At 39.3% G+C, this 15,339-nt stretch overlaps 1 protein-coding gene across 3 annotated transcripts in view; it reads right to left on the reverse strand.

Annotated features, from left to right (window-relative positions):
- Positions 1-15,339, reverse strand: part of AKAP7 (A-kinase anchoring protein 7) — a 160,145-nt gene that overhangs the window by 30,618 nt on the left and 114,188 nt on the right. Inside the window, exon 1 of one of the 3 annotated variants that reach the window (XM_021719510.1) lies at positions 162-328. The exons of 1 other annotated variant lie outside the window; for it this stretch is intronic. In XM_021719510.1, the coding sequence (XP_021575185.1) occupies positions 162-210 (49 nt within the window). In that variant the 5' untranslated portion in view covers positions 211-328. Of the gene's footprint in view, positions 1-161; positions 329-15,339 lie in introns of those variants that run through there. One more of the 3 variants, XM_021719509.1, reaches the window with a different exon arrangement.

Genomic DNA, 15,339 nt, shown 5'->3' on the forward strand with positions numbered 1-15,339 from the left:
TAATTTATAACTACATACCTACTCGTCTCTTGAAGAAATGCACATGAACAATCACAGCAGATTAGTCTGCTCTTTTTTCCCACATGAAAAATCAAAACTACCCCTAGAAGCCAGCCCACCAAATAGTCAAGCCCGTAGGATTCTGCACAAACCCCACTTACTGATTTTTCCCTCATCTCTTGAGAAAGGAAAGCAGCAGAGCTGGCCCATGGCACTGGTGCTTGCTGTCTGTCTTCCCGGTGCTCTTCTCCGTGGGCACCCCAAATAGAAACTGCAGTTTCCAGCACGGTCTGCGAGCACACCCTGCCTCTCCACACACGGAGCTCCAAGAGCCAATGCACACCCGCCGGGAGAGGAGCGAAGGCTCCACCTCCAGCCCTCCAGCCTCACGAGCTGCTCTGGGACTGGCGTTCAGTGAGAGAAGCGGCCGTGGCTCGCCTGGTTCTCACAAAACCGTGAGTCCCCAGCCTTAGGTCAATGCCACGTGTGCCGTGGGGCTGTCTGCATGTGTCTTCAAGGAGGTAACGGAGGAAAACCACAAGGAGTCCTTTCTCCTACAGACAAATGCAGTTATTACACATGGAAATTCAAACCTGAAAAACCCCATCTATGCTGCCTGCTATTTAAAGAGGAAGAGCTTTCTTTTATCCCCGGGAGATTGTTGTTTGTTTTATGAATAGGGAACCCAAAAGCAGAACACTGGAACCGCAACTTGGATAAAGTACCATCAACCTCCTAACAACTGCACAAACAATAAAAAAGATAGGGAACGTAGGGGAAAGAGACTATCAGCTGCTACCTGCATGGTACAAGGTTTTTTGGAAAGTCTAATACCTGCTTCAGAAACACTATCTCATTCTCCTACTAAAGCATGAATCAATACAATGAATTTCAAAATTGTAGCAACAAATATGTCAATAGTCTAGAAAATTGCCCCAATACAGTTGCTTCACTAGAAAAAAGATCAAGAATTAGGGTATCTTTTCTTAGGAAGCCACACGGTAATGAAGCAAATTCAGGGGCAGCAAAACAATTAATTTCAAGACATGATATATTTTGAACTGTATCACGTGCAGTAACGGATTTCATGTAATTGCTCAAAATCTGTTATCTCGTAGAGGGAATAGCCTTATTTTAAGACACTGTAGGAATAAAACAATATTCTTAAGGCCAGAAATCCCACCCAAATTCTTACTCGACTCCTCTATTTCCAGCTAGGCATACTCATCTATTTATCAGAAGCTGGAAGGAGAGGACAGGATGATACGGAGAACCTCAAGTGGTCCAAACTTAGTATGTCTACGTTCATAGTCATCCAAACAAAAAAGAGTGTGCAGTCTGGATGAATGGGAACTGTCATTTTTTTTACAAATTCTATCTGTTGCATTTTTTAAAACTCAGTTAAGAAGTTGCCAAGCACTAGAATATGTTTGCAATGCTTTTTTCAAAAGGACAAAATTCTGGTTATTACAGTTTGATACAGAGGTCAAAGTGTATTTTAGAGTGGATAGAGGAACGTAAATTGTTTCTGTGGATTACATGTACATCAGCAGTATGCACTTTAATTTCCCAAGATAAGAAATATTGTAGACAGTTTCTTTTGGCCATGCCAGCTGTGGCATGTCTCCCTTTCTTTTCTCCATTCTTTCTCTAATAAACATTGTCTTAAAACTTTGAAGAAAAAAAAAAAGAAATATCGTAAAGAAAGATCTATCTTTATATCGTAATAAAAAGCAAAGATTTGACTGTAAATGAAACTGGCACATCTGCCCACATAATTAAAATTAACACATGACATGTTATATATTTTGACACTGCTTCCTCAATTTAGACTCCCCTCCCCCGTCCCTGAGTCAGGGTCCCACCCTATCGCCCAATCTGGAGTGCAGTGGCATGATCACAGTTCACCAAAGCCTCAATCTCTGAGCTCAAGCGTCCCTCCTACCTCAACCTCCCAAGTAGCTGGAACTATAAGCACAGGCCACCATCCTGGCTAATTTTTTTCTTAAACTTTTTGTAGACAAGGTGTTGCTATGTTTAGCCCAGGTTAGTCTCAAATTCCTGGACTCAAACGAGCCTCCCAAAGTGCTGGGATTATAGGCATGAGCCACCGCGCCCAACCACTTTTTAGACTATTTAAAATGTAATCATACTGCTTATGTTGCCTTGAGTTAAAGAGGGCACTCCATTCTATCACATAATGAGCATTACAATTTTGAGACAAATTCCATTTTTATAACCAGTTGTGTTTCTTCACAGCTTAGCAACATCAAATTAACAGCAAATTTAAACTTTTCCATTATTCCCTCTCAAATGCACCAACACACAAGTGAACACAGGTATAGGTTTTAAAATATAAACTGTAATTTTGTACATAAATATAAAATAGTCCTAAAAGCAATAATATTATATAAACCTGATTAAAACAAGAAAGCTCAGCCTGTAATCCCAGCACTTTGGGAGGCTGAGGTGAGTGGATTGCCTGAGCCCACGGGTTCAAGACCCGCCTGGGCAGGTTAGACCTCATCTCTACAATAAATCAAAAAAAATGAGCCGGGCGTGGTAGCGCGCGCCTGTAGTTCCAGCTACTTGGAAGGCTGAGGCGGAAGGATCGCCGGAGCCCAGCAGGTCGAGGCTGCGGTGACCGGGAGCGGCTACTGCCCTCCAGTCTGGGCGACAGAGTGAGACTCCAACTCAAAAAAAAAAACGTCTTCCACGAAACCAGTCCCTGATGCCAAAAAGGTTGGGACCACTGCTCTACAGTATTCATATTGCATGATTTTGTGACTGAAATAACCAAGGAACTGCTCTAACAACCTATGAACAATTAGCCTAAATATTACTTTTTTTGTTAAAAGAAATACCTGCTATGAACATTCTTCATTGAGGAAAATGAGTAACTCCTGGCATTTCCCAATTATCTACATTGGTGTAGTGATAAAATCTTTATTTATTTAATTTATTTATTTTTTAAGTTGGAGTCTCACTCATCGCCCACAAGGCTGGAGTGCAGTGGCACGCTCACGGCCAACACAGCCTCGACCTGCTGGGCTCAGGTGATCCTTCCACCTCAGCCTTCCTAGCAGCTAGAAGTACAAGTGTACACCACCACACCCGGGTAGTTTTTTGTGATTCATTGTAGAGATGAGGTCTCACCAAGTTGCCCAGGCTGTTCTCAAACCCCGGGGCTCAGGCAATCCTCTCACCTCAGTCTCCCAAAGTGCTGAGATTACAGGCTGAGCCATTGTGCTTGGCCATGATAATACCTTTAGAATCAGAAAACCAAGGATTTGAATCTCAGATCTCTCAGCTATTCAAATTCTCAGCTGTGAAGCTGAGACCTCCTTGTCAGAATTTTGACATCTTCATCTTTAAATCATTCCCTGACTTATTTTAAATTTGTTGTTGCAAACTAGATAGTATTTGGGAGGAGGTGAAGAAGAGAAGAGATTATCTGACGACGGTTATCTATACACACCTCAGTCTTTGGTAGCACCATGTAACCAACCTGTTTCCTTCTCTTCCAATATTCTGCCCTGTCAGCAGCCATCTTGAGAGAATGTTTCTATAATACATCTGGCCTCCAAACAAAAAGGCCCCTATTCAAATGCAGAGCCCAGGAGGAGAACATTCTTGGAACAAACCTACCAACTTAACTTTATTATTAATTAGTCCTTGTTGACACTGCTTCTGAAAAAGTGCAATTAAGAATAAAATATATAAAACATGCCATTAACTGAGTAGCAATATTTACCAGGATATTCTACAACAAAATGGGGGCTTTGGGGGCTGGGGCTATATAATGTTAGAGGCTTTTTTCGTAAACATTAAGAGTCAATTAACCATAATAAAAGATTACAAAACAAGTGAGAAACTCAAGGCAGAAATTTTAAAACCTAACATTTACTGGACACTTACTAGATGCCAGGCACTTGCTAAGTGCTTCCCATTTCACTCATTCATTTAATCCTTACAACAGCTCTATGAGGATGGTGCTATTACTGTCCCCATTTTATAGACGAAAAAAACTTGAAGCTCAGAAAAGTAACGTGGGCAAAATCTCTCATCAGAGTACATGACAGTACGGGACTGAACTCATTCGTCTCGCTCTATAAATCCTCAGCGTCTGATTCAGAGTTCTCAACTATTAAACATAATGTGTGTGTGGAATCAATCAGGTCTATACTTCATGACATGGCATACTACAGCTTCAGAATAATGTGCAGAAAAACATTACTTACTCAAGCTCCATGGAAATATGTGCAAAATCTTGCCTTGGTATCTCATGTTTTGCCACCAAATACTGCTAAAGTAACATGACCCTATTTTGAAACAATGGGCCTAAAGAGAAACCCCTTTGCAAGCTGGAGCCTGGCACCGTTGCCCGCCACGCCATGCAGAGATAACTCAATGTAGAGCACAGAAATCCAAATCGGCCCTGAATGCTCTCACCTTTCAGGAAAAAATAGCAACCTGGATCGTTCACAAGCAATTCCTGAGGTTATTCATGACCTTCTATCAAAGGAGTAATGCACTCTCCTCAGTAACATACAGAGGTCTACTACAACTAGAAAAAGATTTTAAAAAGAAGTTAACTTTGCTGAGGAAAAATATCTGCTCTGATATCACATTCATAAATTTAAAACGTAGCATTTTCATGCCTTCTTTTCTCACAGGTCTGGGTATAGACAAATCACGGCTAGGCCAGTTGCCTATACGTGCTATTGTGCTATTGGATGGTTAAAAATGGCAGAAATGAAACTAAAAATTAAGGATGATGGTAGCTGCTTCTTTCCCATGTACTCGTCCTTTGAACTATCAGCTCTTATGATTGTCTCAAACGGAAAAATATTATTATTATTATTATTTTTGAGTTGGAGTCTCATTCTGTCACCCAGACAGGAGTGCAGTGGCCGCTCCCGGTCACCGCAGCCTCGACCTGCTGGGCTCCGGCGATCCTTCCATCTCAGCCTCCCAAGTAGCCGGAACTACAGGCACGTGCTACCACGCCCGGCTAGTTTTTTTGATTTGTTGTAGAGATGAGGTCTCGCTAAGTTGCCCAGGCGGGTCTTGAACCTGCGGGCTCAGGCAATCCACTCACCTCAGCCTCCCAAAGCATGGATTACAGGCTGAACCACCGAGCCCGGCTGGAAAAAAATTATTCTTAACTAGGGCTAAAAACTCTATTCTCTGTGTCACTGGGTTGACATCCTTACCTATAACTGAGCACACACAAATATATATACTTGTGCTTCTGAGAAACCTCTTGGAAAAATCTCACCCAAAATAAAGAGCAAGCCTTGTTGTAGGATTTTGATCTATAAAACTATAGAATTACTAATCCTTCTGCGACCTCTAATTCATTAGTTAAAGAAAATTTGAGTGTGACAATTTGTAGAAACACACAAGAAAGAAAAGACAAAGTAAATGTCCCTTTATTGGAAAGAGTGGAGAGAAAAGAGGACTTTAAATCATTAAGTATAAAGAGAGAAAAACCACTTTATCCTTCCAAATTCTGGAGCCAAGTCTTAGGAAACATGCCTTCAAGCAAAAAAAGAGACAATTCAGGAAGATTTCATTATACCGCAGGTGGCACTCTTATGGAAACTGTTAGGCCAAGAAATGTCACAGTTTCAATGGAAATGTGTGTAAGTTCAAGAAATGCTTAATAGTTTATGGAAACATAACTCAGGGAAACTGGAATGATTTGGAATATATCCCAACTTTTATGTTGACATCCGGTACCAAAAGATAATTATTCTAAGCCTGAAGTAGATTGGATGGTCACACCCAGTACTGTATTTTGTTTCTCTATAATCTTATTTTTTTTTAAAAATCACCTCTTAAAAATCAGTCGACCAAAAGCATGCATTTATTACTCAGACCCAAAAGATGTCCCGCTAGCATTTAGTCACAGCTGCATCCTTGTCATTTTGTAACCCAAGAGAAAGGATCTGAAACTGCATCATTAAACCATAACTGAAAAAACTTCAGGGAGTATCTGTACATTTTACTCTTGAAGTCCTGTTTTTAATTACCCGAGAAATGAATTTCAGTCTAACTGTGAAATTTGGGAACCAAGAATTGTTTTTTTTTTTAAGACAATTACTCCTACTTTAGTCATATTTTCAAAAGACTTTTTACTAATCTTTGTAGTGCCTTTGTTTTCTTCTAAAACTAAAAGTTATAGGTATTTGTATTTGAAATAGCCATATGCCATACAATTTTAGTATATATAGTAACTGGAAAGAAAATGTGTTTTTTCGTATGAAACGTAAGGGAGAAAAACACAACGTCCGGTATATGGCATATGTGCATTTAGGGAAGGGTTCAAGTAGACAGTTAGAGCTACAAAAACAAGTCTTTATTCTTTACCAATCCATAGTAGTCATTCTCAAATCTTGCTGCTGTCTTTCTGTTGATTGCCAATTTTCAAATGCCTCCTTCATGGTTACTATTCAGTCTGTTCTTTTCTATGTGTGGGTCCAACTTTAAATAACTTACGTAGTCATTGCCTTTTTCTTAATTCAGAAATAAATTTGGGGCCAGGTATAGTGGCTCACATCTATAATTCCAGCACTCTGGGAGGTTGAGCTGGGAGGACCATGCTAGGAGCTCTAAACCAGCCTGGACAATACTAAAAATTTTTAAATTTTAATTTAAAAAATTTTGTTTAAGGAAAACAAAATATATTAGGAAGGAAGATGTATTTCCCTGCTCGGAGGACAGCCAGCAGTAGAGCATTCGAAGTAGGAGGCTGGAAGGAGGGCTGACAAATCACAGCACATGTTTGGTCACAGCACATGTGTAGCATACCGTTTGAGCCACTTAATTCTAGCCACTATTTACTGAACACATACTATGTGCCAGCATAAGAATCGCACTCTTGGGGTGAGCTCACAATTGTATCGCAGAGCGCAGCCAAAGTAGGGGAAAGAGCCAGGGCCACTGGAGGGCAAGGAGCCCCATCTGCAGCCATGGCCCCAGGGAAAAGGTGAGGGTTCAACATCCCCAAGTGGCAAATCCCATTCGACAGTTTTGCTAAGGCAAAGCAGTAACGCAACAGAGGCCAGTAACGGTCATTCCCTCTAGACAGACACTGTTCAGCCCTGCTTTTTACAGTCTGACCTTTTTTTCCAAGCATTAGTGAAATCACAAAACTGACATGAGCTATTTCCTCAAGGACAAGTTAAATGTTTGAATGTTAAAACCTTATTTAAAAAAAAAAAAAAAAAAGGAAAAACAAAAAAATACACTTAATCTGCTGGCTAGTATTTTATATTACCTGACCGGCTGCTTTCTTACTCAAACGTCTTTAATCCTTTAATGCCCTGGGCCTGTCAGAGGAGAAATCAACACCCTTTACAGGAAGAAGCGTATTTCAGAAACACCAATAGAACCCAATGAGGAGATTTTATTTGTAGTTCAGCAATGTAAACAATGAAAATTCAGTTTCAAAATTTAGTTTACTGAAGGTTTTCCACAGGCCTTAATTATTCTTTATGTGGAAAGTTCTCACTCTATTCTTAGCTCTGAACATGGTCCACTGTTTGACCTTGGGTAAGACAACTGTCAGTCACATGTCCTCGCTATGTCAGGCCCTAAATAAAAGGTGCTTTAATCATTCAGTACATTATTGTCAAAGGTTTTTTTTCCTCTAATAACACTTAAAGGGATAAAGAAAAACAAAAGTGAGTTCCCTAAATAATGAAAAGAAAATTCACTTATACCAGATGAAATACTATAAAATCAAGATAGTTTTTGGCAAGTGTCAGAATCTGTCAGTCCACTGTGACCCAGGCTGACATTCAGCCAATATACTACCTCAGTATTCATTCTGATTAGTCTGTTTATGAATCTCCTAACAACATGTGGTATCTGTCAGAACTGTCATTTAAATATCCATAAAGCTAAAACGGAGTCTATTTTCTGTTCATACATTTCTTAGTTCACAACTGAAATGTACATCTGTTGCGATGCATTCAGCTGCAAATAAAAATCTCTTGATTCAACTGGCTTAAAAATAAAGAAGTGTCATTACCACCTATAATCCTATAATCTGTGACAGTGTCACTTTAGGGTTGATTAATTCAGTGACTTAACAAGACCATTAAGACATGTTTCTTTCTCGCTCATATGTGGGAGCTACATACTGGGTATACACGGACAGAAACATGAAATACTGGGGACACCTAAGGTAGGGGGAAGGGTTGGAAAACTACCTACTGGGTACCATGTTCACTATTCGAGTGATGAGTTCATTAGAAACCCAAACTTCATCACCATGCAGTATGCCCATGTAACAAACCTGCGTATGTATCTAAACCCTCAATATAAAAATGTTCAACAACTAAAATTAGAGAAAGATTCATCTTTCTAGTGTCCCACACTCAGTGTATATACTTATAGTCACCTAGTGTCTCCCACGGTTAAGAGGGCAGCAAAGTCCAAGCATCACACACACACAACAATTTCCAGCTAAAAAATGGCCTTCTCCTCCCTCCTCCAAATATCTTTTTGCCAGCAAGAAAACTGAGTTCTGGGGCCCCAAGCCGACTTCCCTTCACATACCGGACCAAATCATGTGCCCCTTCTCCAACTAATCACTAACAAGAAGAATGAAATCAACAGCAGGGCGAAAGCCAGGCGCATGTGCCCCAAGCTACCACATCCCAGTGAAGGGGAAGAAAATGGACTCAGAAGAGGCAAACCACTAGTGTCTGTTAGAGTTTTGTATTCACCATTTAATAAAAAACGTGGTATCCACCTTTTGGTCAGTTAAAATTAAGAAATAATTACAAGAAAATAAGTCCTTTTTTTTTTTTTTTTAAGAGACAGGGTCTCACACTGTTGTCCAGGTTGGAATACAGTAGCAGAATCATAGCTCACCACAATTTCAAACTCCTGGCTCAATCAATCCTCCCACCTCAGCCTCTCAAGCAGTTGGGACTACAGACCTACACCACCACACCCAGCTTATTTTTTAATTTTATATTTTGTTGAGATAGGCCTTGCTATGTTGCCCAGACTGGTTTCAAACTCCTAGACTCAAGTAATCCTCCTGCCTTGGCCTCCTAAAGCACTGGGATTACAAGTGTAAGCCACCAAGCCCAGCCAATAATTTTATTTATTTATTTTTTAATGTATTTAAAAATTTTTTTTTTAATTTTAAAGATGTGGGAAATAATTCAGGGTTAGGTATACAAATGTTCATTATGCAGGTACCCTTGTTGATGAGGTATACACCCCCCGCCCCCGCAGATTTCCACTATTACCAATCCCGCCTCCCCACCCCCACAGATCCCCACTACTGCCAATCATTTTCTTATAGTATTAGGATAACTGCTCAAGGTCTGCTTATGAGTGAGAAAATGTGATACTCAGTTCTTTGTTTCTGTGATGGATCGCTCATTATTATAGAATCTTAAATCCATCCAAGTTGCTGCAAAGCCAATAACTTTATACAGCAAAAAAAGGAAAAATCTTTACAGAGTAAATCACTGAAAAGCAGTTCCATGCTAAAAAAAAAAAAAAAAAAATCACACATGGATAAGTGTATGCCACACTAATAAACTAAATTCTTGCTAAAATACATGGCTGAAGGACCAGTAGCAAAACCATGAATTACCTTAATATGCTAAGACTAACTGCTGAAGTAAAGCTTTTGTTTTGATCAGAGCAGTTAGCAAAGAAAATGTATTGGGCAACTATGATTCCTGGGCATGAAATATAAAACTGTGACAATCAAATGCAGCTTCTTTTACTCATAGCCAGAATCAAAGCAAAATACTCACCTGAATCATTACTCTAGTCAACAGAAAAGCAAACAGAAGCACAATTTATGAATTAACAAACTGCTGTTCTCTCAGTTAACTATATTTAGTCCTTTAGGCATTTTATATCAACAAGTCAGATAAAATATCAAAAGATCTTCATGGGTTGATGAAGAAATACAGAGAATTTAAACTTCATAAAGGGAAACGTTAGCCCTTATTATCTCCCCCATTTCTGCCAGAACAAGTTTCCCTGTAGAAGAAAAAACTTGAACAGCAGAGAGACATTTTTAGGCTACTGCCATCCCATAGACCACGAACCAAGAAACGGATTTGTCATATTTACTTAAATAACTTCCACAACCTTTTCTCTCTATCCTAGCCTCTTGTTTAAGGTCTCTATCCTTTCTCTCCAATACTTACCTCAGCTAACTAGCTGCAAAGGAAGTCTAAAGACCCAGCTTTCCTAGGTACTCCTCAGCTACTTCATTCATACCCACAGCTTGAACCACTAACTAATGCCCCTGAATCCTATGTCTATCCCTCAGAAATAGCTTCTCCCCAACATGCCCCTTGATTGAGCCATAGGTGCTTGCATATGCCCCAAACTGAAGTCATCATCTTTTTGTCATCAAAATCTGTTGTTCTCTTAAAGTTCTCTACATTGGTGTAGGGATCTACTGTCGACCTAGTTGTTTAAACCCCAAACCTGGGAGCCATCCTAGGCTCCTCCTCTGCCTTTCAGAATCCACCCAAGACTTGAAAATACCGATTCTCCTGCCAAGATCTGCAACACGTCCTTCCTTCTCCATCTCCACTGCAGATGCCAAGTGCGGGCAATTGCCAGGACCAGCCTAGACTAACACTGAGGTCTCCTTCTGGTCTTGCTGATTCGGTCCCCTGCTCTCCTTCAACCACTGTGCTGTCACCGTACTGGTAGAATGACTTTTCTGAAGTACAAATCTGATCACATCTCTTCCGGCTCCCAAACTGTCGATGGCTCCCATCCACTACAAAGTAAGATCTGAGCTCCTAAGGTGAGGTGATTCATGTGCGAGTGAATTTCAGACACGCCCCTGCACACACTCCCTTGAGTCGCTTCTCAGGCTGCTTCCTCCACCTGGAAAAGATGTTCCTTTTATCTGCTTCCCTCCCAGCAGCCTCACTTTCAGTTCAAACCCTTCCTCTTCTGTGAGGTCTTTCCTGACAGTCCCGGCAGAACCTGCTGGCTCCCATTACCCGCATTACAGTCATCAGCACTTTACACTATAATGGCGTGCTTGCATGACTTCACACCAGAAACTCTTCCGCATTTGCTCATCTTTGATCTTCAATACATAGCATAATGCTTGGAACTTGGTAGGTTCAATAAGCTCTGTTCAATAAATCGCACAAATAAATTTGTCCAACCAAAATTGGACTGAAGAAGTTTTAAAGTAAAGGAAGAGCCTTTATATGAACAGTAGCTAGCAACATTCAAATGCCCAGAGGGAGCTAGCAGTGAACAAACTGATCATTAGGACAGTATTGATGAGTCCTAAATTCACTCTGCCAGTGTGACAATGAAGCGCTGTTTACTCACTACAATCAGACTTCACTTCTCCCCTTCCTCTTTCAACAGTAACTATATCATAAAAGAAGGATACAGTGGAATTAGATTTTCAAACAGAGCTGAAGAATGAAAATTTCATTATCACTCTTCTATTCAATCAGTGATGCAAAAATAATCATAACTCTAACTTTGGCAAAAACTGAAATACAACATCTTAACACAAAATAAAGAATCCATGAATTCTAAGGTTAGAAGAAACTTCATGAGGTTATTCGGACCTCCAGATTAGATAACCTCATAAATGGTATTCTCTTCCATCTTAAAAGATAGTCAGGTCTACAGCCAAACCACCCTGAATGCACCTCATGTCATCTAAAAGGTAGTCAGTAGAGACATTTTACAAATCCCTTAACACCTTGTTCCGGTGTCTCAACAACTCTTTAGAGTCCAAAGTTTTTCCTAATGCCCAGAATAGTGTACTCCTAGTGAAGATTAAGACACTGACATTTTTTTTTCTTAGACATACCTTTCCATAAATCACTATTCAGCCTTGTCTGTCTTGGGTTTCAGAACTCAATACAATTGATAGCGATTCTATAGCAATAATACTGGGCACCAGTCCGTGAACCCTGAGTGTGTACCGGACATGATGCTAAGAGTTTTTTATGCATTATCTCATTCAGTCCTCATGAGGTTACAACTATTATTAACTCCACTTCATAGATGAGGTGACTGGGTTGAGAGTAACCAAATAATGTGCACGAAGTTGTTCTGCTGTGAAGTGGCAGGGACCATATTGCTATTAATATTAACAAGCAACATTTTTATAATACCATGTCAGACACTGTACTAAGTACTTTTAAAACATTAATAAACATTGATTAGTGTGGTGAAAAATATATTCAGAAACCATGAGGCAATGGGATGGGCTAGTCAGCCACAACTGTTGGCAAGTGGAAGGGTTTCCTAATGCTCACTTCCCTTACCTTAATGGCTTTGTTTGACACAGACTGCACTCTAAGAACTTCATTCACAATTTTTCTTTTCCTTTTTACTTGGAAGTCAATACTTACTTCATAATTTCCTAAATATACTTAAAACCGAAGGCTCTGTAAATGACTAATGAAATAACTTGTCACTGCATCATTCTGGTAGTGCTATTTAATTTCTCGGTTAAACTTTCCACATAGCACTGTCCCTTTAATATGCAGGGTCCCTAGAATGTCTAATATAAGTCATTAGGTTTGAAACCAGGCTAACAGATGGTTAGATTTTCAAAACAGCCTGAGCCACAACTGCCACTTTGTGTTAGCATCCAGATGAATAGCTGATATACCAGTTAAAATACAGTGAGCCATTACTAAGAGTAATTTTCTCAGTTTACTTATCCTGAAACTTCTTCTAACTCAAGCAGATGTCAAGAATTAAGATGGGAGTTCCAACTATTAGTTGCTTCTCATTTTTATTAGGGGCATGTAATAATGAATTTCAAACACGTTCGAAGACACGTGTCATCAAAAAAAACATACGAGACACTTAGATTATAACAAAAGAACAGGATTGGTATTTAAAACTGTATTTAACATGTCAAAGACTCTACTTTTTCAAACACACTATACTTTTTTTCATAAATGTAATTTTCAATAGTTGATCTATTCACATATTTATTTATTTAGAGACAGGGTCTTGCTATGTTTTCCAGCCTGGCCTTGAACTCTTGGGCTCAAGTGATCATCTGCCCAGCTTCATTTCTTTTCTCTTTTCTCTTTTGTATTTTATTTTAAAGATGTGGAGTACAAGTCAGGATTAGGTACATAAGTGGTCTACGTATAGGTGAAGCTTGGGTCTCCTGTTGGTCCTCACTTCGCCTGGTTTAGGATCGGGTACCCTTACTGACGCGATGTATGCCCTCTCTGTAACAGTGTCCCACTACTGCCAATCCCTTTCTTGGAGTAGCATGATAAATGCAGTATTATGATAGGTCCCAGTTAAACCAGGTTGGTCTGGGTTTCCTTCTTTTATCTCAGTGGAGCGATCAGCAGATCCCCTTTCACACTTACAGATGTACCAGCTGGACGGCAAATGACATGGCTGCCCAACTCCCATGTCATCAAGTAAATAAGAAAACACCCTGTAGTCAGTTCTTATTACTTTATAATGTTGAACAGAGAACACGTTCAATTGCTCAAGTTTTCAAGTGAAAAAATAGTATACAGTTGCCTCAAAGGATTAACTGTTTTTTTCACCCTTCCCTCTTCTAACATGCTTGAAATAAATTCATCTTAATGATCTAAGTGGAGATGAAAGTTTCTTCATCAGCTACCTGTCAGCCTGTGCAAAAGAATACAAGACAAATGTTTTGGTACTGCCCGTCACAAGAGACATTCCCATATAATATCATTTTCACATAATAATGATTTCAAAAACAGTCATTTCATATAGATATGCTCCCATCAGAGGGGTATTTTTGCACTTGTTACATTTCCACTACATCACACTGAAATGGAAATTAAAGAGAGAAAGAGGAAAAAATTACGGAAAGAGGAACCAAATCCGTTTATACAGTACATGGAGATAGATGAGTAGCCATCAAAATTAATTTATTGGAAGAAAATATCGGAAATGGTTATCAAAATTAAGTTAGTTGTGTTTTAACCTCTTAAAAATTACTGACCACCCCCACATCCACCTAGAGCTTTTGTTTATGTGTATTATATTTATAAATATTTACTAAATTCAGATAGTTGTGAATATTCTTTGATACTACACCAAAGCTTTATAAGTTGTAGCTTTTTCAAGTTTAGTTGCTATGTAGAATCTTAAAACATATCAATAGACTTGTTATGCTCTTTACATTCAACTCTTTACATTCAAATCTTTTGATCTTGAATTTCTAATGGGTCTTTTTTTCCATGCATGACTTTGTAACAACATGCAATGGTCATTTTAAAGATACTGATTCACTGAGTTATGGAGATTTTTCCAATTTTGACACAATTTCATTATACAACAACAAAATACATTCATTAACATCACCCCATCTCCTTGATAAAGTCTTTAAGTACAGATTGGAAAGGGATATGAGTAAGCTTTTGAAACTGATGGAATGTCAATATCTTGATGGTGATAATGGTTTCACAGGTGTACACATATGTAACAACTCACCAAGATGTACCCTTTAAGTATGTGAAGGTTTTGACTATAAGTAATATCTAAATAAAATAAAAGTTTCTAAAACTGTAGTTATCACAAGAGGGTGTGATAGATAAAAACAAACTGGGAAGATGGTGTTCATTAGTCTACCCTGTGATCTCTACTTCTGCGTACAAAAATTTCTATAATAAAAAGTAGGAAAACGTCTTTAAGTTTGAGGAAGCTGTCAAGCTCATGGTACTAGATTTGAGTTTTCCAAAATTCTTATTTTTGCTTGAAAGCTTGAATTTTATCATTAGCAGTAAATAATGTCAGTAGTTATACTTGATGTGACAAGTTCACTTGTTCATTTTCAAGAAAATGTCTGTCACAGCTCAAGTTTGAAAACAATAGTTTGTCTATCAATCATTCTTCAAGAAAAAAATGGGGTACCATGAAAGAAAGCAGCTACTTAAGCTCACAGTTTAACAATCACACGGTACTTTTCTTCATGCACTTTTTTTGTTACATAAAATATTAAAAATATATATTCTCAAAGGCTGAGATTAAAAACAATTGATAGGTGCTTCTACTCAACAAGAGCATTCTAAAGTGAAATTGCCTTTTAAGAAAATTGGGGCCGGACTCGGTGGCTCAGCCTATAATCCCAGCACTTTGGGAGGCCGAGGTGAGTGGATTGCCTGAGCCGCGGGTTCCTGACCCACCTGGGCAACTTGGTGAGACCGCATCACTACAATAAATCAAAAAATTAGCCGGGCGTCGAAGCGCGTGCCTGTAGTTCCAGCTACTCGGAAGGCGGAGGCGGAAGGATCGCCGGAGCTCAGCAGGTGGAGGCTGTGGTGGCCGGAAGCGGCCATTGCA

The sequence above is a fragment of the Carlito syrichta genome, unplaced genomic scaffold, assembly GCF_000164805.1.
Source record: "Carlito syrichta isolate Samal-C Ts95f unplaced genomic scaffold, Tarsius_syrichta-2.0.1 Scaffold314781, whole genome shotgun sequence".
Lineage (NCBI taxonomy): Eukaryota > Metazoa > Chordata > Mammalia > Primates > Tarsiidae > Carlito > Carlito syrichta.